Source organism: Hippocampus zosterae, chromosome 10 (assembly GCF_025434085.1).
Source record: "Hippocampus zosterae strain Florida chromosome 10, ASM2543408v3, whole genome shotgun sequence".
Classification (NCBI taxonomy): domain Eukaryota; kingdom Metazoa; phylum Chordata; class Actinopteri; order Syngnathiformes; family Syngnathidae; genus Hippocampus; species Hippocampus zosterae.
In genome coordinates this window covers 23,885,022-23,910,581 of record NC_067460.1, presented here as the reverse complement: position 1 = coordinate 23,910,581, position 25,560 = coordinate 23,885,022, and the positions used below count along the sequence as shown (strand labels likewise).

At 47.5% G+C, this 25,560-nt stretch overlaps 2 protein-coding genes across 8 annotated transcripts; both read right to left on the bottom strand.

Moving 5' to 3' along the window:
* Window positions 1-136: 136 nt before the first annotated feature.
* postnb (periostin, osteoblast specific factor b) lies at window positions 137-15,148 on the bottom strand. Of its 7 annotated transcripts, none has more exons than XM_052078415.1 (22): window positions 14,976-15,147; window positions 14,626-14,724; window positions 10,132-10,196; window positions 8,635-8,792; window positions 8,325-8,489; window positions 8,086-8,232; window positions 7,219-7,360; window positions 6,262-6,474; window positions 5,834-5,968; window positions 5,364-5,512; window positions 5,143-5,279; window positions 4,852-4,982; window positions 4,647-4,777; window positions 4,385-4,487; window positions 4,238-4,305; window positions 3,978-4,023; window positions 3,837-3,863; window positions 2,918-3,031; window positions 2,759-2,807; window positions 2,598-2,674; window positions 2,482-2,520; window positions 137-670 (listed from the first exon to the last, which is right to left on the bottom strand). In XM_052078415.1, the coding sequence occupies exons 1-22, from the start codon at window positions 15,095-15,097 to the stop codon at window positions 642-644; spliced, it is 2,346 nt and encodes a 781-aa protein (XP_051934375.1). In that variant the 5' UTR covers window positions 15,098-15,147; the 3' UTR covers window positions 137-641. The 7 variants fall into 7 exon arrangements, with proteins under 7 accessions (XP_051934375.1, XP_051934376.1, XP_051934377.1 ...); XM_052078416.1 differs by having other exon boundaries at window positions 2,598-2,660; window positions 2,760-2,807; XM_052078417.1 differs by lacking the exon at window positions 2,482-2,520.
* A 2,645-nt stretch (window positions 15,149-17,793) lies between these two features.
* LOC127609021 (short transient receptor potential channel 4-like) lies at window positions 17,794-24,048 on the bottom strand. Its single transcript, XM_052078648.1, has 9 exons — window positions 23,658-24,048; window positions 22,743-23,261; window positions 20,742-21,299; window positions 19,951-20,264; window positions 19,668-19,863; window positions 19,394-19,588; window positions 18,620-18,661; window positions 18,454-18,543; window positions 17,794-18,371 (listed from the first exon to the last, which is right to left on the bottom strand). The coding sequence occupies exons 1-9, from the start codon at window positions 24,033-24,035 to the stop codon at window positions 17,919-17,921; spliced, it is 2,745 nt and encodes a 914-aa protein (XP_051934608.1). The 5' UTR covers window positions 24,036-24,048; the 3' UTR covers window positions 17,794-17,918.
* Between the last annotated feature and the right edge of the window lie 1,512 nt (window positions 24,049-25,560).

Below are 25,560 nucleotides of genomic sequence, written 5' to 3'. Positions count from 1 at the left end.
ATTGTTTAATATTCTGAAAAATGTTATGGTTACATATATGTCAGCGAATGATTGAATTAAGTGTTTTTGTGAGACCTCAAATGGTTTGCCGTTGAATCGAATGGACTGAATTCATTTCATCGGAAACAAACGCATGTTGATGTCAAAGAATGCACTTTATTGGAAAATTGTTGGGAAAAAAGAGACAAAAGGGGGGAAACGTTGAGATGGATATATTGTGTGAAATGAGAGACAGATCAAAATGTGCGTGAAACTTTTTTTTAACAACTTCAGTCATTTCAGGGTCTGAAAAACCTCATTGATGGACTTATCTATCATGCTCGGATTTACAAAATCTTCTACTTGAGTTTCATTGCTTCGACTAGCATTAAAACGCACGGTGGATAAGTGTAGGATTGGACCGTCTTTTTTTTTCTTTTCCTTTTATTGCACCTCTAATGGCTCATATGAAAGTCGAGCCAAAATGTTTGCATTTGAGACCCTTCAAGTGCCGCTGAGATTGCTTAGCAGAAACCGTTTTGAACCGCGAGTACGCTTGAAATGACATTTAAAGTGCGTCCCCGTGTCAGCGAGCCGCTCTCAAGCTGCCGTGCCGTGATGCCTCGCTGCCTGAAGTCCGGTCCCCTCCCCCTCGTCTGGGCTCACTGCCTTCCTCTTCGCCTGCCGCCGGCTTGGAAGACAAGAAAAGAGAAGGACAGTTTGGATACATTTTTTCCCCCAATTAGAGGAGGTGTCGAAGAGGCTGTGCATCAACATTGCCGGCACTTGGCAAAGCAGGCGAATGGAACCATCTCCTCTCCGATGGCCGTTTTCCACCACGCTCGTGTTCGAGCTCGCCCAGGTTAGCACCGGTTCCATTTTTTTTCCACCACCCAAATTGGCTCGAGCTCTGGTGCTTGAAACTGGTGCTTAAGATGGCCCTTAAATTGTGCGCCAACTGTTGCGCTAGGTGAACTCCGGCAAACAATCAACGGACAGTTAGGACGGCAGAAAAAATCGTTGGCACCGCCCTACCCACTCTTGAGGACTTGCACACTGCAAGAATCAAGACAAGGGCAGGGAAAATCCTCCTGGATCCCCCGCACCCTGCCCACCACCTTTTTCAGCCACTCCCCTCAGGCAGACGCTACAGATACATGCGCACCAAATCCAGTAGACACTTAAACAGCTTCTAGCCATTAACTCCTTAAACAGTCACTGACATAGTCACTCTTCCTGCACCACAAAATGGTACTACAAAACTACTGGTTACTCTAAATGGTTCAATGATTTTGTTGTTCACGATGATACTAGTGCAGCGTGTTATACCGGAGACAAATTCCTTGTGTCTTCTACATACTTGGCCAATAAAGATGATTCTGATTCTGATTCTGATGTGTACCATCAGCGGAGCGATGGCTGATGAAATCTCCGGTGAGCTTTCAGAGCATCAAAGCAAAGCCACACCATTGAATCATAATCATGAACGATCGCATGCATTTTATCTGAAACATTGCTGCAGGTCCCCGTGCTCCCCAGGTTACTTAACTCTAATCCCTGCAAGAGATGCCGGGGGGGGGAGAAAAAATACGAACCTTGATCATGTTCCACTATGTTTCGGTTCCTGGATGCCAGGGATTAACTGAAAAGTGTTTTGCGCGATGCGTTTTTGTTCCCGAGCAGCTGTTTATTCGTTTCCAGATGTTCTGCTAAGGCAGGCTGTCTGGCGGGAACCTTGTGTTTGTCTTTTCAAGGCCAACGACTTGAAAGCTGTAAATTCAAATTGTGGTCCAATACGTGGATTCGTCACGACGTTGGATCAGCTATGGAAGGGCTTTAGTTCACCGAGCTTTTGCACCGCTTTCATGACCTCATCCCAAAGCCGGTTGTTCTCACAAGGCAGAATCGTCCCGCTTTTCCATTTAGTGCCAAACAGCCCCCCTAGCACACACCACTCATACCCCCATACCCATACTCATACCCCCAGAGTCTGGCCCAACAAATAATTGGAGTCATCTTAAGCACCAGGTTCAAGCACCGGAGCTAGAGCCAATTCCACTGGTGGAAAAAGAAAGAACCGGTTGGTGCAAACCTGGGCCCCGGTCCGGGTCTAGCACAAGCACAAACCCGGTGGACCGGGGCCATCTCAGCGGCCACAAGGATGACATCAGTTCGACTCAATGGCTCATCGTCTTCACTCTGTGGCCTCAGTGGCTGCCCGAAGCCGCCGTCCTCGAGGCGTCATTATAAAAACTAGAGAACGTGGCGATAGATCAAGGAATCAAGTTCAATGCAAAACCTTGTGGTTGACTGGAGCTGGTTTCACAAAAGAAAGCAGTCAAACCAGACCCACTTCCAAGTTTCTCAGAACGAAACACACACACAGCGACAGTAACCACGTTTCAGACTGTTCTGTCAAAGACAAGGCCATTCAGCCAGCTCGCAAGCTGATCTGTATGAACTGCTCTTTGGCGGAATTCACCGGGTGAACCATTGCTTTACCTAAAAGTCCTCGGGAAGGGTTTCTCCTTGAAACGCCTTCTATATGGATGCAAGCAAACATTATGTGATCAAACCTTGCTAGCGTACACGAACCGAGCGGTTCGCTTCTGCCTCACCTTTGATCATTTTCACAAGTTGGTCACTGTCGAAATTTTGATCTGTTTCGATGGTGGAGAACTCTGCAAGGTTAGATGATACGAGAAGAAGGGAAGATCCAAATTGGAGCAAAATGTCGTTTCTGAAGACCCAACGGCGTTCGGTAAGATCGTTGGACTAACCGTCTACGCCAAGCTGGGTGGTGCCAGTGCGCACTGAATACTGAGGTCCTGGAAACGACACAGTCAATGACACGATAAGCGCAGCTCAAGATTCGGTTCGGACAGCGGCTGCGATGTTTGGGTGATGGGGCTGTTTCTGGTCCCGTCAAAACACATGCCTGAGACAACTCTGGTGACGTGGGTGATGGCGGGGTCGGTCTCGATGACTCTGGTCACCTTGGTGATGGGCGGTTCCTGATGGATGACCCGGGTCACTTTGGTCACGTCGGGAGCTAAATAAAACAAGGGTGACCGTCATTTTCAGGGATGTGGGATGACCAATCGACCTTTGACTGGGTCAGAACAAACAAACAAAAACAATGTGATTCACCATCAGAGGATTCCTCACTCAAGCTTTTCGTTTGTCCAACTTTGGGGTTTATTTATTGACTTTTTTTTGCCTCCGCAATCGTATGTGTGCGGAGTTGGATCGTTTTGAGGATTACCCATGAAGAAGGACGTGCGAGGGGCATTGCTTGGAATTTGTATTTTGTCATTTCTTTCTTTGTAAACGGCTACAGCAGCGAGGAGGGACAAATCGTGTGTCAAGTCATGTGAGTCCAGTCCCCCACGTCTCCCTACAACACACTTTTTTTCTTTGTGCTCTACAAAGGAAGAAACCATGACATCACTAGTGGCATCTGTGTTGTGCATTATATGTGACCGAGGTTTCTGTGAGGGGTTTTTTTTTGGTCACTCCACCAAGGCTAGGGGACTCCCCTTTGTGGTCCGTAAGGAAACATGCCATGGAAAACCTCTCGTAGATTTAAAAGATTTTCCAGTTGCAGACGGCTTGATGAAAAAGTGCAAATCGAGGTGCGTAGGTTCGAATGCCAGTTTACCGTGATTCATAATTGTGAGCAGGATTTAACTGAGCCGGGTGAAGTGATCTGCCAATTGATATTGTACGAAGATTGGCCACTCGCGAGATGAAACGACGGGACGTGCGGTCCTCTCGCTAAACAAAGCTGGTGCCCGGTTAGAGAATTTCCTGCTGAGGAATCGCACGATAATGATGCTTCATTGTGATGACAGTACCTGAGACAACTCTGGTGACGAACCTCCCTAATGACAAGAGGAGAGAGAAAGCCGTTAATGACAGCGCAGAAGCTCTCTCGGGAGATTTGAAACATGGACTCAAGAGAGCGCATCTTCAATTTCGATTCTTTTATTACTCACTCAAAAACGTGAGGGGGATTTCCTGGTATCTGAAGCCTGGAATGTGCTGGAAATTCAAAAGGGAAAGTATGTTAGCGTAGTTTCATTTGGTGACGCGACATTTGGTGATGCGCACAGACTAGGTGTGCATTTCAAGAGTAGAACCACAAATTCGGGGGGTTGTACTACTTTAGTCACCCTTCCTAAGCACTGTTACAAACATAAAAATGGGAACCTATTTCAAACGCAACAATATTCAAATCTCCGAGCTTCTGACTCACCTTAATCTGGATATAGGTAACCAGCCTCTTGAGTAGCGAGAGGAGATCCTGGTTTCCGACGGGTATATCTGCATGAAAGTGCACAAACTTGCGATTTAAAAACAAAAACAGCGTGACAGATGTTATTTGAAAAGTGGAAAATCGTACCTGCGGGATACAAGAGCTGGTTGACATAGTGAATGACGCCATTTGTGGCCATGATGTCAGAATCTGGGATTTGTACCGAGTTGACTCGCATGGTGTCGTTTGCCTGCGAAACATCCGCAAACCTCAAACCCAAGACCTCTGATGACTGCTCATACTAATAGCTACCAGCTTGCTGTAAAGTTGAGCCCATTTGAGAATTGCACCACAAAAAAACTGCTTCATATGCTCAAAAAAATATGCTACTGCATGTAACTCCACTCACAAACATGACTTTGAGGTTGCTGCCTTGCAGGGACTTGAGAAGGTTTGTGACTCCCGTCTCCAAACCGCCACCGATGAAGATGCCGTTGTTGATGTGGTACAGGAGGATCGTTCTGAGAGCGTTGGTGTCACCTGAGTTGAAAGAGAGGAGAGCGGTATTAACGGCGAGCAACACGTCTTCGTAAAAAGCTGCTCTGGAGACCTACTCTTCAGGAGTGCGAAGTCTCTCTCCTTTAAACCGGCAAAAGCCTTGTCGGTAGGGGCGAATAGCGTGAAGTCTCCCTCTTGTCTGAGCAAGTCAGTCAATCCGGCGTCTTCCATCAAAGACAAAAAGATCCTGCAGCACAGAGAGAAACTTGGCATGAGAGTCCCGCAACCACATCTATTATCCATACAGCCGCTACTCTTTGGAAAGATTGAAAACACTGCGGTTCCAACGGGTGACGCAGCATCATAATGCCACGGTCAGTTTTCATCAAGACCACCGCTGTACTTACTTGAACCCGCCCTTTTCTCTCAGAATCTCATACATGGATTTTTCGGCGGGTTTGAGGAAGCCCCTCATGAGATGGAGCGCTCCGTTGCTTCCCTCCTTGCTGCCCCTGATGAGGCAGGAGTTCTCGATGCACACGGCCTGCAAAAGAACCGAGACATAGCGCTCAAAGGTCACGGCTCAATCGCGCGAACGCTTGATGTTTTTCAAAGAGGACGGACGCACGGTGCGGTAGATGAAGACCCTCAGGAGCTTTCCGCTGATGGTCTCCAGCGTCTGCCCATTGTATAGCTGTCCGAGAGTGATTTTTTTCTTCAGGATGTGATTCTCCAGAATAATTTTAAGCATTCTTTGATCCATGGTCATCACTTCATCTGCCGCGAAAACATGGAAAAACCACTCGATCGATCGATGTCAACGCATAGCCTGGCGAACATGGTCAGATGCCTTCGGCTGATCTGGGCACTGCCCCCGATGTCCACGTGATGTTTAAGAGGTGTGGAACTCATCCACCCATTGGGCTATACCACCGATGAGTTTTTTAACCACCTCGTGACATCAACCCCACAGTGAGGAGAGCCCACCCCATGGTCCCCACACCGTGCTTCCTCCATGGAAGGTGTGGCAGTGGGACGGAGGAGATCTTCAAAGTATTCTCCCTATGGACACATCAGATTGGGCAGTATGGCACTCACCGTTGAAGGCGGTGTTGAGTGGGGCCAAGAGTGTGTATTCGGCCTCGGGCCTCATGGCAGCAGAGATTCCCAGCTCGGACACCATGTCACCAAATGTGGACTGGGAACTCCCCACCAGTTCCATCACCTGTTTGGCTGGAAAAGCAGAGACAATCCTTACACAGTAAAAACAGGGCCAGTATTTACAAACCAATCAGCCTCCGGTGAGGTTTTCGCTTGGGCTGACAGTTGGGGTTTCGTCAATACAAGCCTTAAGTCTTCTGGAAGCAATCCTTAAACGGCTTTCTGGCATGCAGGATTCACGTGTACTATTTCGAAAACCGCAGGACAGTATGGTTTGGTTTGAGGTTTGAATTAATGATCTGTCACACTGCACTAGGTCGATGAGACCAAAAGCCCAGAGATTGTGGAAGGAAGGTGGGTCGAACCTGAGTCTGGCATGAGCACTTGGTCAATGAGGTGGATGACGCCGTTGGTTGTGACAATGTCCTTCTTGCGCACCATCTTGATGCCATTGACGGTCAAGCCCTCGCCATCACAACCAATTACAATATGGTTGCCCTCCAGGGTCTCGTAAGAGCTGCCAGCCATGATGGCCTCCGAGCATTGCACAGAGTCCAGAAGGTGGAAATTCAGAAGAGCTGGAAAGCAAAGACGAATCCGTCATGAATGTCGTTTTCGGTTGTTGAATTGGCTCCTGGGCTGCTTGCGTGGCTTGTTGCTTGATCTCTTGTTACACTACAAACAGAAGCTCTCGGGAGCCAGAAGACCCTTGGATCCTTCGGGTCCTTGAGGAGAACCACTTGGGACTCTGCCACGGTTCTGTTTAACTTGTGTGGGATTGGGTGGTCTGACATCATCAACCAATCTGATATTTGAGGTTGACCATCTTACTTTATATAACGACCGCTTCCAAGGAAATCTGTTTTACGTTGCCGCAGACAAGAGCAGCACTACCTTGATGCCATTTTGGGACAGTTTTGCTATCTCGCAAAAGGACTTTGTCAGCGAAAATGTGTGATCCTATTATCTTGTCAAACATTTTCTTTCATCTGTTGGCTTTCCGTTCACAATGACATGCGCCATTTGAAAGTGGAGACTAATTTTAGTTATTATTCCCCACTAAACTTTGTTATGCGTGCCCTGCCAAAGTGTGTCCATGTTCCAGACGCATTGCACAGAATATTGCGGTTTCAGCTGTTTCCAATTGGCTGCGACGGAACCGGTGAAGTCAAGCAAACGCAAAGCCTGAGTACTTTGAAGTATGCTGGTACCTTCACCTTTTAGCCACCAAGGCACCTTTTGTTACGGTTGTAGACTTTAATGCAGCGCTGAGCGATGTCAGGGTACGATTAATCATCCCTGGGAGCAAACATGCGCTGTACCTTGGAGGACCTGCTTGTCTCTCTGAAGCCTCTGGAGCACGCCGCCTCCAAGCTTGGCAAAGGCTTCATTGGTGGGGGCGAAGAGAGTGAAATGTCCCGGCTGATCCAGCTTGTCCAACAATCCGGATTTCTGGGCAATATCCTGGAGGGACGGAAGCAACATGGTCGCGTTTAGCAGGGAAAAGCAACTTGATAAGTACTAGAGATGAAACGGCAGGAAATTTTCACATCATTAGTGTTTTGACGGTTATCTGTATGATCGCAATATTGCTTTGCAGGAAAATAACAGATAGATGCACAGACTATTAAGTATATATATATAAGTATAATTTTGAAGAAAATCAGTAAGCCTATGGACTTTTTACACGTTAGAAATTGGGGCACACCCAGATGAACGTCCATGCATGCGAGATGCCAAAATGCGTCACGTAACATTGACTTTGTCTCTTTTTCACCGCAAGAATGTAAACAGGAAGGAGGTTAGCTATACACAGACGTAGTAACGCAAATAACCATTCCCCACCCCCCAAAAAAAGGAGCGGAACTGGTGTTTGTTGATAACTCTGATCATCAACTGGATAATCCGGCGTGCTACAACACACCGGAAAGTAGCAGAGTCCACAAGCTATTTTTGTTTGCATGGTGAAAAGGCGCAGACTTGCTAAACCGAAGACTTCATCTGCAGTTACGTCACTACGTAGCCAGTAATGCTGCGATGTCACAGAATAGAAAGGAGCATGTCGCCCTGCTATTATAGGGACACGAAACACAATAGTCACAGTAAATGGAGCATAAAACGCTCATTTTAAAATTTCAAGGTTCATCAGAAAACAACCTTCTGAGGGTACGATAGCAGAAACGACTCACATTCAGCGTCTCCAGGTCATCATCAACCTGGATCACGTCCTTCATGGAGGTCCCGACGGCGCTGATGACACGGTCAATCACGTGGACGACGCCGTTGGTGGCCACCTGGTTGCCGTGGATGATCCTGGCACAGTTGACGGTCACCACCTGCGGGGGCGCCACAGCGTCTATCATGCGGGACGCCACCAGGCCAAGCCAGGCCACGGGGGCGGCTTGTGCCAAACGATGAGGCCACTCACCCCGTTGGGGTAGTGATTGATGAGCAGACCCAGGTCGTTGTACATGGACGTGATGGTCATGCCGTTGCGCAAGTCTTTGGTCAGGAGGCGCTTGTTGACCATGTGGAAATGCAGGGCGTTGTATAGCTCAATGTTGACGTTGCTGACAAGCGCGGCCCGCATGGTCTGTCGCAGGGGGAAGAAGAAAAAGAACCATTCTGAACAGATGAGACCTGAAATATCTTGACTCCTCCTTAAGTACAGAGTGTGAGCAGTTTTGCCAGCTCTGGGTATCGGCGGAAGATTTTCCGATCCGTTTGTCGAACCTCACCTCATCCAAAAGCTCCCAGGCATCGTTGCTGGGCGCAAAGAAAGTGTACGAGCCGGATCCCTCGATCTCGGCCCTCAGCTTGGAAATGTCGGCGTATCTTTGGGTGGAATGGGCCTTCACCATGCCCAGCGTGCCGTACACGTGATCGATCGGGGCCACTGCGGGGTGGGAAGGGAAAACAAGAACTCCAGAATGACCACATCTCAAAATTCCAACCAATTGGAAAACATCCATTTCCCTGAACCGATCAATAGACTAGACACACATTCACACTCGCCTATGGGCAACTAAGACTCATCAGTTAACCCAATTGTGCCAAACTCTAGACACAAGGCAAGATTCCATCGTCCACATCCTTTTATTTGGCCAGCCAGAGCAAAATAAGGTGTCTAATTTGGGCTTTTTATTTAGATATAAAAAAAAATATTATTCTAACCAATCGTGGGCCTTCATTTTTTCCCCCCCATGACTTGTGATTTTGATATCACAACAATCGGTAGTGATGCGGACGTTGTATCGGTCTGTCGTGGTGAAGAAGGAGCTGAGCCAAAGGGCGAAGCTCTCAATTTACCGGTCGATCTACGTCCCAACCCTCACCTATGGTAACGAGCTATGGGTCGTGACCGAAAGAACGAGATCCCGGATACAAGCGGCTTAAATGAGTTTTCTCCGCAGGGTGTCCAGGCTCTCCCTTAGAGATAAGGTGAGAAGCTCAGTTATCCGGGAGGGGCTCAGAGTCGAGCCGCTTCTCCTCCACATCGAGAGGAGCCAGATGAGGTGGCTTGGGCATCTGATTCGGATGCCTCCTCAACGCCTCCCCGGTGAGGTGTTCCGGGCATGTCCCACCGGGAGGCGACCCCGAGGAAGACCCAGGACACGTTGGAGAGACTATGTCACCCAGCTGGCCTGGGAACGCCTCGGGATCCCCCGGGGAGAGCTGGAAGAAGTAGCTCGGGAGAGGGAAGTCTAGGCTTCCCTGCTAAAGCTGTTGCCCCCGCGACCTGCCCCCGGATAAGCGGTAGATGATGGATGGATGGATGGATGGACGGTGGACCGCTAATAGCATTAGCTGCAAGCTAATCAGCCGCTGACTAGCTAGCTGCTGCGCCACCATTTTAATGTCTTTAGACACCGGTGCGAGTCCATAAAAGAGGCCTTTATTATGCACTCCTCTTGCGTCATCACAGTGGAGAAAACTTTTTACGGTTTGAAATCAAGAATATTTCAACTCCTTCTTCAACCTGCATGGTCATCAGGAATGCTAAATAACAAATATGTTCCCTTGTCGTGACTTCCACTGAAGGTTGTTATGCTTCACAGGCAGCCTGGTCTTTCTCTTCTGTCAAACACCGGCATCCGAAAGAACACGTGTCAGCAACCTGCGAGAGCATCGCTTCCCAGAGTAAATAACAAGCCGCTGCTCGCCGGGATTGGGAGGTATGCCCAAATCAAGCTTTTATAAATTGACTCCGACGTATGTCGGTGAACGCCACGCACCTGCAGGGCAACCGCGCATTCCATCCAGCTTCATGTATCCTGGGCAGCACTCGTAAAGGATGGTCCTGCAAAGTGAAATAAGCGCATTATCCACCTTCGAAGGCTAGCAAATCCGTTAAAAGGTTGACGACAGACACTGTGGGATTATATGCTTTATCTGGCGACCGACGGCGTTGTCACAGTGTTTCCAGATGTGTCCGTTTGTCTCCGTCGCTACCAAAAGATGCCACGTCTAGCATCTGGCTCCAAAAGCTAATGGGGAAAGCTTGGCCCCTGGATTAAGCTAACATTAAAATAGCAGATTTATAGAACAGAGAGAGTGCTCACAATCAGTTTGCTATTTGCTTAGCGTTTGGTTAACCTCATTTTGGCACGCGGGAATATGCGGCATACTCAATGTTGGATTCCAGAACATTTTGGTCAGCACAAAAAGACCCTTTATGGTCTCTTCCATGGAAACTGTTGAACTCAAACTATCGCGCGCTTACAGCACAAACGAGTAGAAACTGCACAGGAATCGGGGCAGATAGCGACAGAACAGAAACGCAGTTCAAGGACATGAATATAATACAATGAAATGAGTGAAAAGGAGTAAGTACTGGACAAACTAATTCATCATGCGCCTTAAAATGACATGTGTCACTACCTTACTCTGAAGACACAGACCCAATATACAGTCTTATCGTTGTCGTCAGCCATGTTTTTGGTTAGATTTGACTGGAACCTTTTTTTTTTAAAGTTTGGACCCTTGTAACGTCGGAGTGTGACATTTAATTGCAGTCGTTTTTATGCGAGTTAACTGGAGACTTTCTGTAATGCCCCCAGAAGGGGGAAAGGTGAGCCATAGTCACCAATGCACTTTTCATGCCATGCTCGTCTCCCAGCAAACACTAGAACGTGCGTGTTTGCTGCCGGGAGTGCAGGTACGGGTCACCCACCAGTCACCCACGGGGGCAACAGGAGAAAGACAAATGCAGTATAAGAATTATTTTTATAAAGTGCAGCTGCTGGATATAAACACGGCTATACCTCACACAGCCGCAAGTATTTGGACCTCATATCCACTATTATAAACGTTTTGGGGAGGGGCGACATATATGACATAAAAAAAGAGCCACAGTTATATACATTCGGATATATACGGTATTGGAATATATACATGGTTAGCTCAAGTTCTGCGCGGTTGCTTCCACTTGTAAATAAAACCTCAACAACCTTATTATATAAACCAAGAGCGAACAATGTATGACCAAATATCCACAAGTTTCCGTGTGAAAGCTGAAAAACAAAGAGGGAGGGAGGCGGAGGGCTCCATATGTGAATCACCTGCGCTTCGAAATGGTCAACAATAGTGAGCCTGTGCACATTCAGGCATTTTGGGGGGGGGGGGGGCTAAACACACCAAAAATGTTGCACGCTGGAATCATTAGATGAAGAAAAGATGCTGTCTTGGATGCAGTCTGCAGTCAGAGGACAAAAACACCAAATGTGGCCAACCCTCGTTGAAGAAAAACATCTAGCTAGCTAGCTAGCTAGCTAGCTATCTGTCCCATCACATGAACTGACCTGTTTTTCTCTCAAATGTGGTTTAAAACTCATACTACCAAATTCCTTTTGAAGAAGAAGCTCTCATCTTGAAATAAAAACAGGATTCGATTTTAACATCACCCTGTTATTAATCGTTCTTATTTGCGGTTTATGTGGGATTTGGCGGCACTGCGATGACATCACACCGCAGCTCAGTCAGGGCAAAGTCAGCATATGAAAAAAAATAAAAATCATAATAATAATTTGCTACGTTGCTCTCTCACACAGAGGGATTGTGTCTGGCCAAGCATTCGGATACTTTTGACTTGTCAGCATTTCCTTTAAAAAGAAAAACGGGGAAAAAATTACGGTAAATTGGTCACGTCGGACATTTTCCCTCGGGCTGCGTTCCAATACAGTTACTGATTCGCGGCATAGAAGATGCTTTTGAAGACTAATTGTGAGGAAATGGACACCAAGTTGTTTTCTTGAAAGAATAAGATGCTGTGTTGGTGTATTGGTCGTTTTTTTTTTTTGTGGCAGGAAAAAGCTTGCACGTTTTTATCTGGAAGCAACTGCAGCGTTACACAAAGTAAATGCGCAGGCTTCATTGTCGCGCAGAAGTGACGCTTTTTGACGCTGTTGTTGCTTCATTCCAGACGCCCGCTGGACACATCATGAAGTGAACAAAATCGGAGTCTCGATGCATCAAATTTAGAAATTCTGCAAAATCTGCGCTGACCAAATGAATAATGTTAATTGACAATCTCGCTGAGATGTTGATTTCACCTTATTATTGCGGTTGAAGTTTGTTTCGTTGTTTTTGCCTGTCACTGGGTGAAAAAAGTCGCATACATTGTAAGCAAATAAACTTTTTTCAGACATAAATAAGTGAAGTTAGATCATTTCCCACAGCGCAACTCATGACTTGCCAAGTTGCCATGTTCTGCGATGCGCTGGACACTGGTGTGCCTCATGACGTGGCAAGTGCAAAGCGGGTCATCCAGTGCAACTCAAAAGCAAATTTAAACTGTTCATGATGAAGCTATCATATCGAGAAAAAAAAATGAAGAAAAAAAAAAACAAGGGCTTCCTTCCATGTTTGAACACAAAAGTGCTGAAAAGCCAGAAATGGCAAGAGAGCGAGAGAGAAAAACTAAGCGGTGCAGTTTGGAGTTAAACGGCGGGCTTTTCCATTCATGAATCGTGTCAGCAATTGCGAGCCACATCCTGGAGTCTGTGGTTCACCACACTGACACTCAAACAGTGGCCACTGCCCCCCCCCCCCCTCCCGAAGCTAATGAACAAGACTACCCGTGATCACAAAGAGTTTGCGATCTTGAAAAAGTTTGGGGTCCCATTTGGATGTGATCAAACGCTCGCATCCTTAAGCGGCCTACCAGATGTCTTTCGGGCTGGAAAACGTCTTATTCCCCCCCAAAAAAAGAACTATACATACAAAGTGCTGTACATGGAGCGATTTAACATACACAATAAACAGTAAGACGAATCGGTAATAAAAAAATAATAATAAAAATAAAAAAATAAAAATAATAAAAAATAAAAATAAAAAAATATAAATAATAATAAAAATCAAATATAAAAAAAGAGATGACACTGAAGACGAATTCACATGCGCTGGGAATTAATATTTCATATACATAAACATTTAAAAAAAATTAATGCGTGAATGACTCTATCGTGGATGACGGGTGAACGCTGCTCACATTCTTCATGCTTGTTTTGTAATTCCAAACACATGTTCTCATCCTTCGTCCTTTGTGAAGTTATCGCTTTGTGTTTTATTTCCCGCCGAAGCCCATTCCAAGCTAAAAATGATTAGCCTTTTATGCGCTCTTTCTGAGGTAGGAGCCAAAGCCTTGTCTAATCGCTAAGTAGTACATTGTAGTCAAGGAAGTCTCGTGAAGTGATGCATCTCGGCTGCGCGGCGAGCTTTGCATGTTGGGGGAGGAGCCCACTTTAGCCTGGGTTGTTAGCGGAAGGTACAGAGAGTCTTCGCAGCACCACACGCTCGAGGTGCTTTGTTTTTCCCTGAAACCAAATCCTCTTGAAGACACTTTCTGGGATGGAACTTTGAATATTTCAACTTTCAATTCTAACCCTTTCTGAATGGGTGCCAATCATTTTTCCGTTTTCCGCCTTTTGTGACGGGGCCTTCAGTCATGCTGCTCCAAAAGCTTTGGAACAACCCACCTCCGGACCTCCAAAACTGCCACACCTCTTTCCACTTTCAAGCCCCGTCTAAAAACACACCTGTTCAGGATTGCTTACAACACATAGCTCTTCCATTTTCACATCTTTTTATGATTTGATGTCCTGTTTTTATATAATATCTCGCTTACAAATTTTTACATTGTATTTTTTATTGTCTGCACAGTGTCCTTGGGTGGCATGAAAGGCGCTTTTAAATAAAATGCATTATTATTATTATTATTATTATTCATCTTTCATTCATTCATCTTCCGTACCGCTTGATCCTCACTAGGGTGGCGGGGGTTGCTGGAGCCTATCCCAGCTGTCTTCAGGCAGTAGGCGGGGGACACCCTGAATCGGTTGCCAGCCAATCGCAGGGCACACAGAGACGAACAACCAACCACGCTCACACTCACACCTAGGGACAATTTAGAGCGTCCAATCAGCCTGCCATGCATGTTTTTGGAATGTGGGAGGAAACCGGAGCACCCGGAGAAATCCCACGCAGGCCCGGGGAGAACATGCAAACTCCACACAGGGAGGCCGGAGCTGGAATCGAACCCGGTACCTCTGCACTGTGAAGCCGACGTGCTAACCACTGGACTACCAGGCCGCCCTATTATTATTATTATTATTATTATTATTATTACATCTTCAAAATACCCACCCCCACCCCAAAAAATTCGCACTTTGGTCACTGCAATAAATGTTTTCACTGCACTCGTCTCATCGGACACAATGAAACCTACTCACGCTTTCTTCCCACAGATGGCGCCTTGGTACCAATTGCGACAAGTGCTGAAGTACTTCTTCCTGGTGCCCATGACTTGCTGCAAGGCGCACACGTTGGGCCTGAGGCAGTGGGGAGGAAACATCAGTCACTCTTATGAACGCTGGAGAAGTCAAGTGAGGAGTGACATAACGCATGCTTTCATTTGATTCATTCTGCAGTTCATGGAAACTGCAAATTCCATCCTTCCCAAAAATGACGTATATACATGAAACATGAGTTTGCTTTAAAAACACAAAACTCCATTTAATTGACAATATTCAACTTTACTCAACTTTACAACTCTTAAGACGAAGCATTTCTTGTTTCTTACCCCTGGTTCCTGGCCCGGATGCGACTGTGCGCCACAATCTTGTCGTAGGCCGACGCGTGTGCCCCGTCCAACAAGGAGGAGAGCACAAAGAGTGCCAAGGCGGCCGCGAACTGGAGCTTCATCCTTTTTTTTTTTTTGCCTGCTGCCTTGTCGGCCTTCCACAGCCAAAGTGATGAGGGGCTGCGCTCCGAGTGGGAGTTTATATACGGCCCCCCCCCCCCTGCTCCAGGAGGATGACACCATCACGCACACAAGTACTACCAGGAAACTCCGCCAATGCTCCAAGGGGCCTCCCTCAAAGTATTTTTCCTTCAGTGTCCTTTGTCATGCAACTAATCTAATTTGTTTATCAACATATTTGAAAATAAGACCATGAATGCAATTTCAAAATGTTCTTTTAAATATGTGTTTCAAAATGCACATTTTTTTTCTGCTTTTTTTTTTTTTTAAGGACAAAATACAATCAGAGGACACTTTATTTGGCACACCTGCACACTCTCTTTCACGGAGCTCAATGAAGGTAAGCAAAATGTTCGAAACGGCTCTGAGGATGACGCGTCTTCTGGTAAATGCAATCTCATTAATAGCGTATTGTTACGTCGCAAAGCGGAATTATAGTCGTGACGAAAGGCAGACTTGGATTTTTTTTTCTTTAGTACTGTCAACACATGCTGCAGGGCAGTTGATGAATTTGCAGAATGTTGTGTGTGTGTGTGCCACCTAGTGGTCAAAAGGACTCCTTGTTTTTTTTTTGTTTTTTTTTAATTCTCCACCGCAGTCAGGTCATGCTCGGTCAAGCGTTTTCCGACTTGGATTGAGCCAAGGCACATCCAAGATTGAAGAAAAACTTCACGACACACCCAAAAAAGTGAAGTAGCGGCTCCGTAAGATAATATAAGGAGATAAGAAAACGTTTATTTGTCGTTGCTGGCATAGAGAGAGAAATTGGATCTACTGGACTGGGTGATGTGAAATTGCGATTGCATTGTTCACACAACCTCCAATTATTTTTCACACTGCTGAGTGTTACATGCGGGAAACGCACGGAAGCCACGTGGGACACATCTGGGATATTCCAGGCAAACGTCGGTCTGTCTTTCCAGTGCAAGTCCCACATCCGACTGCACTGACAGAACCCCGATGGGCCTCGCTTTCTACATTTCACGTGGCCACAAATCCTCCAAAAATAAAAGTCAGAACTATGAATGATGACAAGGCAAGTGCCAAATTTCATTTTTAGCGGCCCGGTAGTCCAGTGGTTAGCACGTCGGCTTCACAGTGCAGAGGTACCGGGTTCGATTCCAGCTCCGGCCTCCCTGTGTGGAGTTTGCATATGCTCCCCGGGCCTGCGTGGCTTTTCTCCGGGTGCTCCGGTTTCCTCCCACATTCCAAAAAACATGCGTGGCAGGCTGATTGAACACTCTAAATTGTCCCTAGGTGTGAGTGTGAGCGCGGATGGTTGTTTGTCACTGTGTGCCCTGCGATTGGCTGGCAACCGATTCAGGGTGTCCCCCACCTACTGCACGGAGACGGCTGGGATAGGCTCCAGCACCCCCCGCGGCCCTCGTGAGGATCAAGCGGTATGGAAGATGGATGGATGGATGGATAAACACGGAGTGATGTCTTGTTAACTCGTGAGTGATGCCCTCTAGTGTCTAAATGCTATTACTCATTTAGTGAATGCTATTACTCATTTAGCCACTAGAGGGAAGCAGTACTCTATGAAACATCACTCACCAGTCGACGAGACCTCAGTCAATGCAACACGTGTTCCATTGCGCCCAACCTGCGGGCCAGACGGCACTGATTTTATGACAGGGGCCGAGGGCCGGATGAAATTCGACTGCGGGCCGGATTTGGCCCCCGGGCCGGACTTTGGACATGCCTGCGCTAGGGCGTCAACACTGCAAATCAATTGGGAAACTGCCGAGTTGTAGCGCAACCAAGAGTTGAGTGAAAGAGACGTCTGAAATAGCCCGTAACGGCAGGGAACCCTTTGAACGGAATGAATGTTGACGAGGCTCTATCGACGCCATTATCCAGACACTATTTTTCTTCCGACTGATTCTGTTGTCAAAATAGGCATACATAGACTCCCCTTGTAACTCTGTCCCTCGGTTCACATCCCATTTGAATTACTGGCGACAAAAAAATTAATGTTTGGTTTACATCAGCTTCTAAACCCCGAGTGGGGATAAGTTTAAGTGACATCCAGTTTTGGCGCTTTCGATTACGTTTGATAGACACCCCAAACTATTAAAGAGGTCATTTGTAGAAGAAATAAACTGTTTACAAGGACGGTTTTGTGCCCCTGGTAAACAGGATGAGCGGTGGGAAAGCAAAAGCAGATAAACTTGCCCAAAAATGGAAGTTTTAAAACCTATCGGAATTGTGACACCGTGTCAAAGTCTTTCCCCATCGAGCCAAAGATCATTTCTGCGTTTCACGTTGCAAAATTTTTACTGATCCAGTCAATTTAAACGATGGCGATAGTTTTTGTAAACATCCACATGAGAAAATTAGCAAACGCAGCAAATTATTTGGACAACAGGATCTGCAGACTTTCCAGGAGTTGCATTTTTATTTGATTGCACACACATTTAAAAAAAAAAGGGGGGGGGGGGGCAATATGCTACAAAAATGTGTCACAATGATTTAGCTGTGCACCATATCATTAGTACAAATTTAATGTGTTGAGGTTACTTGAAACCGCTTCATTTCTGTAAATTATGAGTCATTTATTGTACCCATAACATAACCGCTTGAAGTATAGCCCAGAGTTAGTATTGTTTTATGGTTTCTTATTTTAACCATACACGAACTAGGCCACGGTTGGGAAAGTGTCTTCATTTAATAAATTACCACAAAGCAGCAGAAAGAAAAAAAAAAAAAGCGAATGTATTATTTGCAGACTCGGATGAACGTGTCGCTGTATCGAGGTCATTAATGTCCAGCGGTTTGCAGTTTGCATGAATGCTCCTTCTCTTGAGCGTCCATCTCCACCTCCTGTACGACTTGCACGATCACCCTCGGACTTTTGAGCTCGCGGTTTTGTCCTCTGGCGCTTTCCGAACACTTTGAGCTCTTGTTCGAGGTGGAATTGATTCCTCTGCAGTGCTGAGGGAGCTTCCCGGGCGGCCTCTGCTTGGGGGCGTCGCCAAGGTGGCTTTTGGCAGTCGTGACGCAGCCATCGCTCGGACTGTTGCTGGCGTAGTGGGGGTTCAGCTCAAACACGTCCAGCCTCTCCTCCGTGCAACATTTCGGGGAATACTTGAAGGAGTTCCCCGGGTAGGCGAAGGGGGAGCTGGCTACTTTTCCAGCCCCTCGCCCTTGCGATTTGCCCTTCATCATTCCCAGCACCTCGTAGCGGAAGCTGGAGATGTCCTGCTTGAGTTCCTGTCGATGACGAAGACCAAACATTTCATGGGAGCAAATGGCCCTGGTGGGCAGGTCTTTTGGTTTAACGGGTTTACGCTACCTTGAAGTTTTCTTCAGTCAAGCCTTCCTCTGTCTTGGCGTCTCTGATCATTGCAGCGACGTAGCGCTTCACTAGGTTTCTCAAAACCTCCTGAAAAATACACACTAATGTTGACGTTGAAGTTGCCGAGAGGCAGACTCTTGTCAATCATGGAAATGTGCCTTACCTGATACTCGTGGTTTAGTCTGACATTGTCCGCCGCACGCCTCTGTAATTACAGGCGTAAATCTTCCATCAATCACGTGCTTTTGCGTATTGACCAGACAATTTACATTTGTACAGCACATGGAATACATGAATCCCTTGCACCCCTGTATTTTGTAAAAATAAATCAAATAGGGGCGGCCCGGTAGTCCAATGGTTAGCACGTCAGCTTCACAGTGCAGAGGTACCGGGTTCGATTCCAGCTCCGGCCTCCCTGTGTGGAGTTTGCATGTTCTTCCCGGGCCTGCGTGGGTTTTCTCCGGGTGCTCCGGTTTCCTCCCACATTCCAAAAACATGCGTGGCAGGCTGATTGAACACTCTAAATTGTCCCTAGTTGTGAGCATGGATGGTTTTTCGTCTCTGTGTGCTCTGTGATTGGCTGGCAACCAATTCAGGGTGTCTCCCGCCTAGTGCCCGAAGACAGCTGGGATAGGCTCCAGCACCCCCCGCGACCCTAGTGAGGATCAAGCGGTTCGGAAGATGAATGAATGAATAAATCAAATATCTCTGTACTGTAAAATATAAAACATCATAAAAGAGAATGTAAAGAAAAAAAAATTGAAGCGATTGACAGCAGCCTGGTTGGCGGGGGTGATGTGAGGCGCTCCTCCATGCTCCTCGTGGATGTTTTCATTTTTGATATCTGCGTATATGACTGTTTGTCCCCTTCAATGAGCGGCTATTGAAATAATTCTCCCGGTGAACGGATGCAGGAAAACCGCATGAAATGACTTACCCCTAAACTTTCAAATGTTTCAAGTCTTTTCAAGCTGGGCCTCCGAAACACACGCGCTTGTACCCATCCCGTCAGATAATAAAATGACTTGGGACTGGGTATGATGTTGAACGGGGACGGCAGAGTTCCTCCCTCTTCAAAGTAGCTCATCCATAATTTAGTTCTGGCAAATTTCCACTCGATATCCGCGTGATCCTTAAAAAGAAAACACAGGGGGTTTGTAAACGAACACGAGACAAACGGGAGTGGTTAAACAATAGATGAGGCCACTCACGGCAATGTGCTGGTACGAGTTGTTCATCATGGCAATGAGCATGTTCAGCAGCACAACCAGGGAGATGATATTGTAGGTGCCGAACATGGTGGTTCCTACAAACTCGGTAAATTTGTGGTCCGGCTTCACTCGTGTCACGTAGAGGGAAATTAGGCCAAACACAGACCAGAATAATGACTGCAGCGTTTCGAATAACCTGAAAAACAAAGGCGCCATACATCAGGTTCGCCGTGCCGCCAAACGACGCTATTCGTCATCGGCAATGGTTTTGTGTAGACCGTACGTGGAGAAGGCGTTGTTTTGCTGCATGCAGCGGATGCCCTTGCACTTGCTGCCCACGTCGGTTCCGTAGTAATAGTAGAGCTGGTTGAGGCCATTGGCAAAGGCCAGCAGCACCAGGCAGTAGATGAACAGGAACTTGAGGATGTCGAGCAGCATGCGGCCCAGCGAGATCTGCAGCGGGCCCAGGTGAGAATTGGCGGTGAAAAGGCAGATGAGACGCAGGGAACTGAAGATGTTGGCGATAGCAAACAATGCCTCGGCGATCAGAGTCGGGTGCCACATTTCCCAGTGGCATCGGGGTTTGTTCCCACTGTACTGCAAAATAAATATGCGGCGGATTGTCAATGAGCAGCACGGCTCCCCCGTACTGTTCACTTGGTCAGTCAGCTCAAGTCCTTCTCATCCCTCCCCTGCCCACTGACTTCAGGTGTGCCGCAGAGCTCTTTCCCGGGGCCCCTGCTTTTCGTCGTCTACCTCCTCCCACTTAGCGCTGTTTTCCGTCAATTTAATATTTCCTCCATTGCCTTGCGGGTGACACCCGGGTCTACCTTTCCTGTAAACATCCCCTTCTAACACAGTCCTGGTCCACAGTCTTGTGACCTCCCTTGTTCCTTTTCAGCACACCACTAGTGAAAACTTTTCAACTTTTCGCGGGTGCTTCAACTGTCAAGGACTGTAATGAGTCAGAACAAGAACCTACCGATTGTAAATGCCACCACAATATTGCACCAATACTGTCCAATCATTCACACGCAACCATGCATCGCGGTTCTGTACTCATCTGTACAGTACCTTTGCGTAGGCAACGATCTTGAGGGAAATAGTTGCCAGATACAATGCATTCATGATGAAGTCCATGATGTTCCACCAGTCATCCATGTAATCTTGGAACCCGCTGTCCCACATCTGCTTGATCTCTGTCCAGATGAAACCTTGAACACACAAGCAAACCGTGGGATCATGATGGTAGCACCAGCAGGAGGGCCAATTATAGGAGAACCGATATTCTTTACCGATTACCCAGGGGAGGATCATCCATTCCACCACGGTCGGGGCCGGGCCCTGAAAGTCACGCTGTGGGGCTTCAATGTGCTGCGATGCCAAGAAGAGCAGGAACAGGAATGTCAGGTAGGAAGCGGCGTGACAGATAAACTTGATGAAGGGCTTGCGGATGAATAAGCCGTAACGGCTTTTCGGTGAGACCAAGTAAAGGATGGACAAGACGGGGAAGAGCAGCCCGATGAGGATACATGTGATGAATTTCACTGCCCAGTGACGCCTTCTCCAGCCTGGGATCTCATCATACCACCGGGAGGCCAGCAGCTGCTGACAGTTGGGCTGGGCGACAAACTGCAAACACCACAAAGAAAGAGATAAGAAGCAACCTGCAACTTGGCCTAAGTCAGGAAACTGCTGACGGATGAGTTGAAAGTGGCAAATCATTTTCTTGGCGAGAATGGTGAAACCGATTTACTTTCCCCTACACACTGAAAAACATTCCACAAATGATCTGTCCTCCCGTTAAATGACGAATCGGGTTCTTATCCTCTGCTCAACAAGATCTGATCAAAACATCTGGAAGACGTCTTTTTCTGGTGATGGGAGTTCATTTCATCTTAACCTCGTTATGGCCAAATGGATTCCCTCCATAATGGGCGGGTCGATGAGGTCATCTTTCCACGCAGAATCCCGGCAAAACTTCCCATCTTGCCCGTGGAGGAGCCGAATCGCGTGTCGTGGCAACGTATGGCATCGAGCAAAAGAGTCGTTGGTGTGACTACGTCATTGAAATCTGCTCTACCTTAGATGACATTTGCTGACACAAACTGGGAGCAGGAAGAGACTTTTTAGACCGCTGCTAAGTGCTTGTAATGATCCGCAGCTTGTCTGTAACCACCTTGGAACCCATCCGATCAGAAAAACCACAATAGCAACCTGCAGAAAGCTTCTTGTTGCATCGTTGGCAGCAGAATTGGCGCAATCAAATAAGCAACGTCGCGAGGAAGGTGCAGAACATACTGTCCAAAGAGCATGTTTTGCCTCTCATGCTCCTAATTGTAGCCTTTATGACGAGGGAAATAAGTCATTTGTACACATTAGCGGAAGCTTTCGGCAAGTGCTCAATTGCGGCAGATCTCTCAGGTTATTGTTTAGTTTTTCTTTAATCTTTCTTCAGTACAATCTCGCTCAATATTGACAGATAGAGCCTGTGGGTGTGGTACAAATTTGTGCAAAAGACCTGATAATCATTCACGCAATGTCCGATGACCAAAATGTGCGGCGAATGATTCAAATATTTCAAGTTTCAGGGAAATAGGCATCACGTTGTCATGATCGCCGTCTAATCCAATCGGCATATGACTGAGGAGGCAACAGTAATGCATTACATTAAGAACCCGCCTTGCAATTACGGGCCTGCCCAAAGCTCCCTCGGGACGCCTCCAACCATTTAGAGCCATTTGTGGCTCATCTTGACGCGGTTCTTGTCACGAGGCCACTATGCTTACGATTTAGACCTTGCAATTCTAATGACAGGCTGATGTCTCCGTTGTTGTTTTTTTCAGAAGCAATAAAAAACGGTTTACAGCCAATTATTCCAGTCGATAATCCGTATTCAGGACCATAAGTTTACCTCTTCACAGGATGTTGACTGGGTTTGGACTGGCTTGCCTTCATCATTCTCCCTTTAGACAGGACTATGGCGACACACTTGTCCATTTCAAGACTTCAGAAAGTGTCACCAACACTTCTGCCTCCCCCCTCCTACCACCATAAATTGAAAAGGTAACTTACCTCTTTCTGGCAGTATTTAATTGCCAACTTCACCCGGGCCAGATCGTTGGTGTTGTCATCCAGCAGTGGGTTGATGTCGTCGCGGTAGTTGAGGATGATTTCCAGCTCCTTGGAGCTCCGGGTCTGATCCAAGAGGTCCTTGGCAAAACGTTTGCACGTATGCGACAGTTCCTCATACTCGGACTTGAACTCATTCTCCACCTGACTGAGCTCCTTCAGCTCCCAGCTGAGCTGGAAGGCGGTGAGGAACGGGTCCTCGCTGGACAGGGCGATGAGCGACGGGCTTGCCAGCGCCTTGTAGATGTTGAGGCGGGAGTGCGAGTGGCGCAGGCCGTCCACATCCAAACTGGATACGCACTCCAGGCAGTCGCACAGCACGGCGTGCGGCTGAGGTATGGAGACGCCTCGCTGCACCAGGAGTTTGATGATCTCGTAGTTGTTGGTGTGGGCCGCCAGGATGATCGGAGTGATGTCCGGGGTGAAGTCCGAAAACTGTTTGTCCAGCATTATGGGTGGGAGCTTTACGGAATAGACAAGTAGTTCAATTACCAGATCGGACGTCGCTTGTGGTTTACCCGGGTAAGAGAAATGACAGTGTGGAGGTAGCCGTAGTGTCTCCTTCGTGCGTAGCTTAGACTAAAAATTGAATTCCGTCTCACTGGTGCGCTTGTATCGATCCATCAGTTTGTCGGTCCGTTAGTTGGTCTCTTGGTTGGTCTGTCTGTCTGTCTGTTGCCTGTGTTGTCGTCTTTGTTGGTCTGTACTCAAGCTATCTGTCTTTCAGTCTGTCGGTGGGTCAAAAACCGGACTTTGTCTCGAGCTTGTAATTTGGTGAAAATTGGGGCACCGGTCAGTCAAGATGGCACCGCAATAGCAGTTAAGACAATCGTACACCCTTTTTTGGGATGACCGTACCTGTTTTTCACCACTGGGCTTCTTGTGGTTGAGCAGCAGTTCCACGGCGCCCACCACCTCCTTGCGGATGGCGTGCAGCAGGGCGTCGCCCACGTGCACGTTGTAGCTGAGCAGCAGCTCCACGATCTCCAGGTTCTCATTCTCGATGGCAATGAGCAGCGCCGTGCGCCCCAGCGAGTCCACGCAGTCGATGTTGATGCAGAAGTAGATCTCGGCCTCCTCCAGGGCCTCCTTCACTGTGGCGTAGTCGCCCTTCCCCACCGCACCGAGGTAGGCCCGCTCCAGGGCCGAGAGCTCCGACTCGGACCGCACGATGCGCAGGGGGATGCGGTCGCTGAACGAGGAGTTGTCCGTCTTCTTGCAGTACAGCTGGGACATTGTTCACACGGTTCCCCCCCCCTGACTCTACTGATCACATACAGTATATCTTTCGGTCTCGATTGGTAGAATCTGTGTCAAACTGTGCTTTCACGCAACAAGGATTTTCCAGCAGCACCTTGATTATACTGGGTCGAGTACACAATAAACATCCCTGCATTGCTGGAGCCTATCCCAGCCGTTTTCGGGCAGTAGGCGGGGTACACCCTGAAGTGGTCGCCAACCAATCGCAGGGCACACATAGACAAACGGCCATTCGCGCTCACAATCACACCTGGGTACAATTTAAACCTGCCATGCATGTTTTTGGAATGTGGGAGGAAACCGGAGTACCCGGAGATCACCCTTAAGGGCACGGGGAGAACATGCAAACTCCACACCGGAGGGTCAGAGCTGGAATCGAACCTGCACCTCTGTACTGTGAGGCAGATATGCTTACCAGTGGACCCACTGTACTAGTACTATACTCGTCACACCAGGTTTTAATTGATCCAAACCTGACCTGATGTCGGATAATAGAACTCATTTTGTAAATTCGCATGTAAAAAATGTTGAATGACATCATAGCACTTAGTTCTGTTTTTGTTTTTGTGCCCCCTCTTTCACTCCATTGAATAGAAACTGGGCCTTACCTTTTCCACAGTGCAAAATAACCCCTTCGATGGACAGCCGGAAAATGTCAAAGAGAATGGAGGAAACAAATGACACGCTTGTATCGTCTCCGTTCCAGAGTCAGAAGTCCCTCATTGCAGTGGATGCACTAACTCAATGACATGTCGGGCAGTCCGCCTCCCGCCGCCTCCCTTTCTCCCTCCTCTGTGGACACATCCTGTCAAGCCGCCACCTCCCTCTTCATCTCAATGCTTTCATTTCAAGTTCTCCCCCCCCCCCCCCCCCCCCCATACGGATTGGCACTTTTCAGTCAATGTCCTTGTGGTCTTGGGGAAGTGAGTGTTTTCTGACTTTCCTTTACAGGACGTGCACTCACATTGTACGCGCTAGCTATTGTCACTCACAAGAAGACATTCACAAGGCACTTTGCTATTTTTGGTATGGAATGATGTTCTCCCCGGGCCTGCGTGGGTTTTCTCCGGGTGCTCCGGTTTCCTCCCACATTCCAAAAACATGCATGGCATGCTGATTGAACACTCTAAATTGTCCCTACGTGTGAGTGTGAGTGTGAATGGTTGTTCGTTTCTGTGTGCCCTGCGATTGACTGGCACCCGGTTCAGGGTGTCCCCCGCCTAGTGCCCGAAGACAGCTGGGATAGGCTCCAGCACCCCCCGCGACCCAAGTGAGGATCAAGCGGCTCGGAAGATGGTATGGAAAGAGGAAAAAATCTGCATCTTCACATAGTTTGATGAGACCCAATATAAGAGTGGAATTTAAAGTGCTCTCTAAATACAGTTGAGTTGAATTTCCATCATGTTTGGAAACACTGGGTGTCAGGGTACCTTCCCATGGCAGAAAAACCACATGGTAGGCGGAGCTGCATTGAATTTTTTTGGATCTCCATTTGTTAGCG

Coding starts and splice junctions, on each gene's coding strand:
- postnb (XM_052078415.1), bottom strand. CDS start 15,097: ATGAAGCTCCAGTTCGCGGCCGCCTTGGCACTCTTTGTGCTCTCCTCC. Junction 6,475..7,218: donor AGACAAGCAGGTCCTCCAAG/GTACAGCGCATG, acceptor TTTGCTTTCCAG/CTCTTCTGAATTTCCACCTT. Junction 4,778..4,851: donor AGACTTCGCACTCCTGAAGA/GTAGGTCTCCAG, acceptor CTTTCAACTCAG/GTGACACCAACGCTCTCAGA.
- LOC127609021 (XM_052078648.1), bottom strand. CDS start 24,035: ATGTCCCAGCTGTACTGCAAGAAGACGGACAACTCCTCGTTCAGCGAC. Junction 20,265..20,741: donor AGATCGTTGCCTACGCAAAG/GTACTGTACAGA, acceptor TTTATTTTGCAG/TACAGTGGGAACAAACCCCG. Junction 18,372..18,453: donor TGACTGAAGAAAACTTCAAG/GTAGCGTAAACC, acceptor CGTCATCGACAG/GAACTCAAGCAGGACATCTC.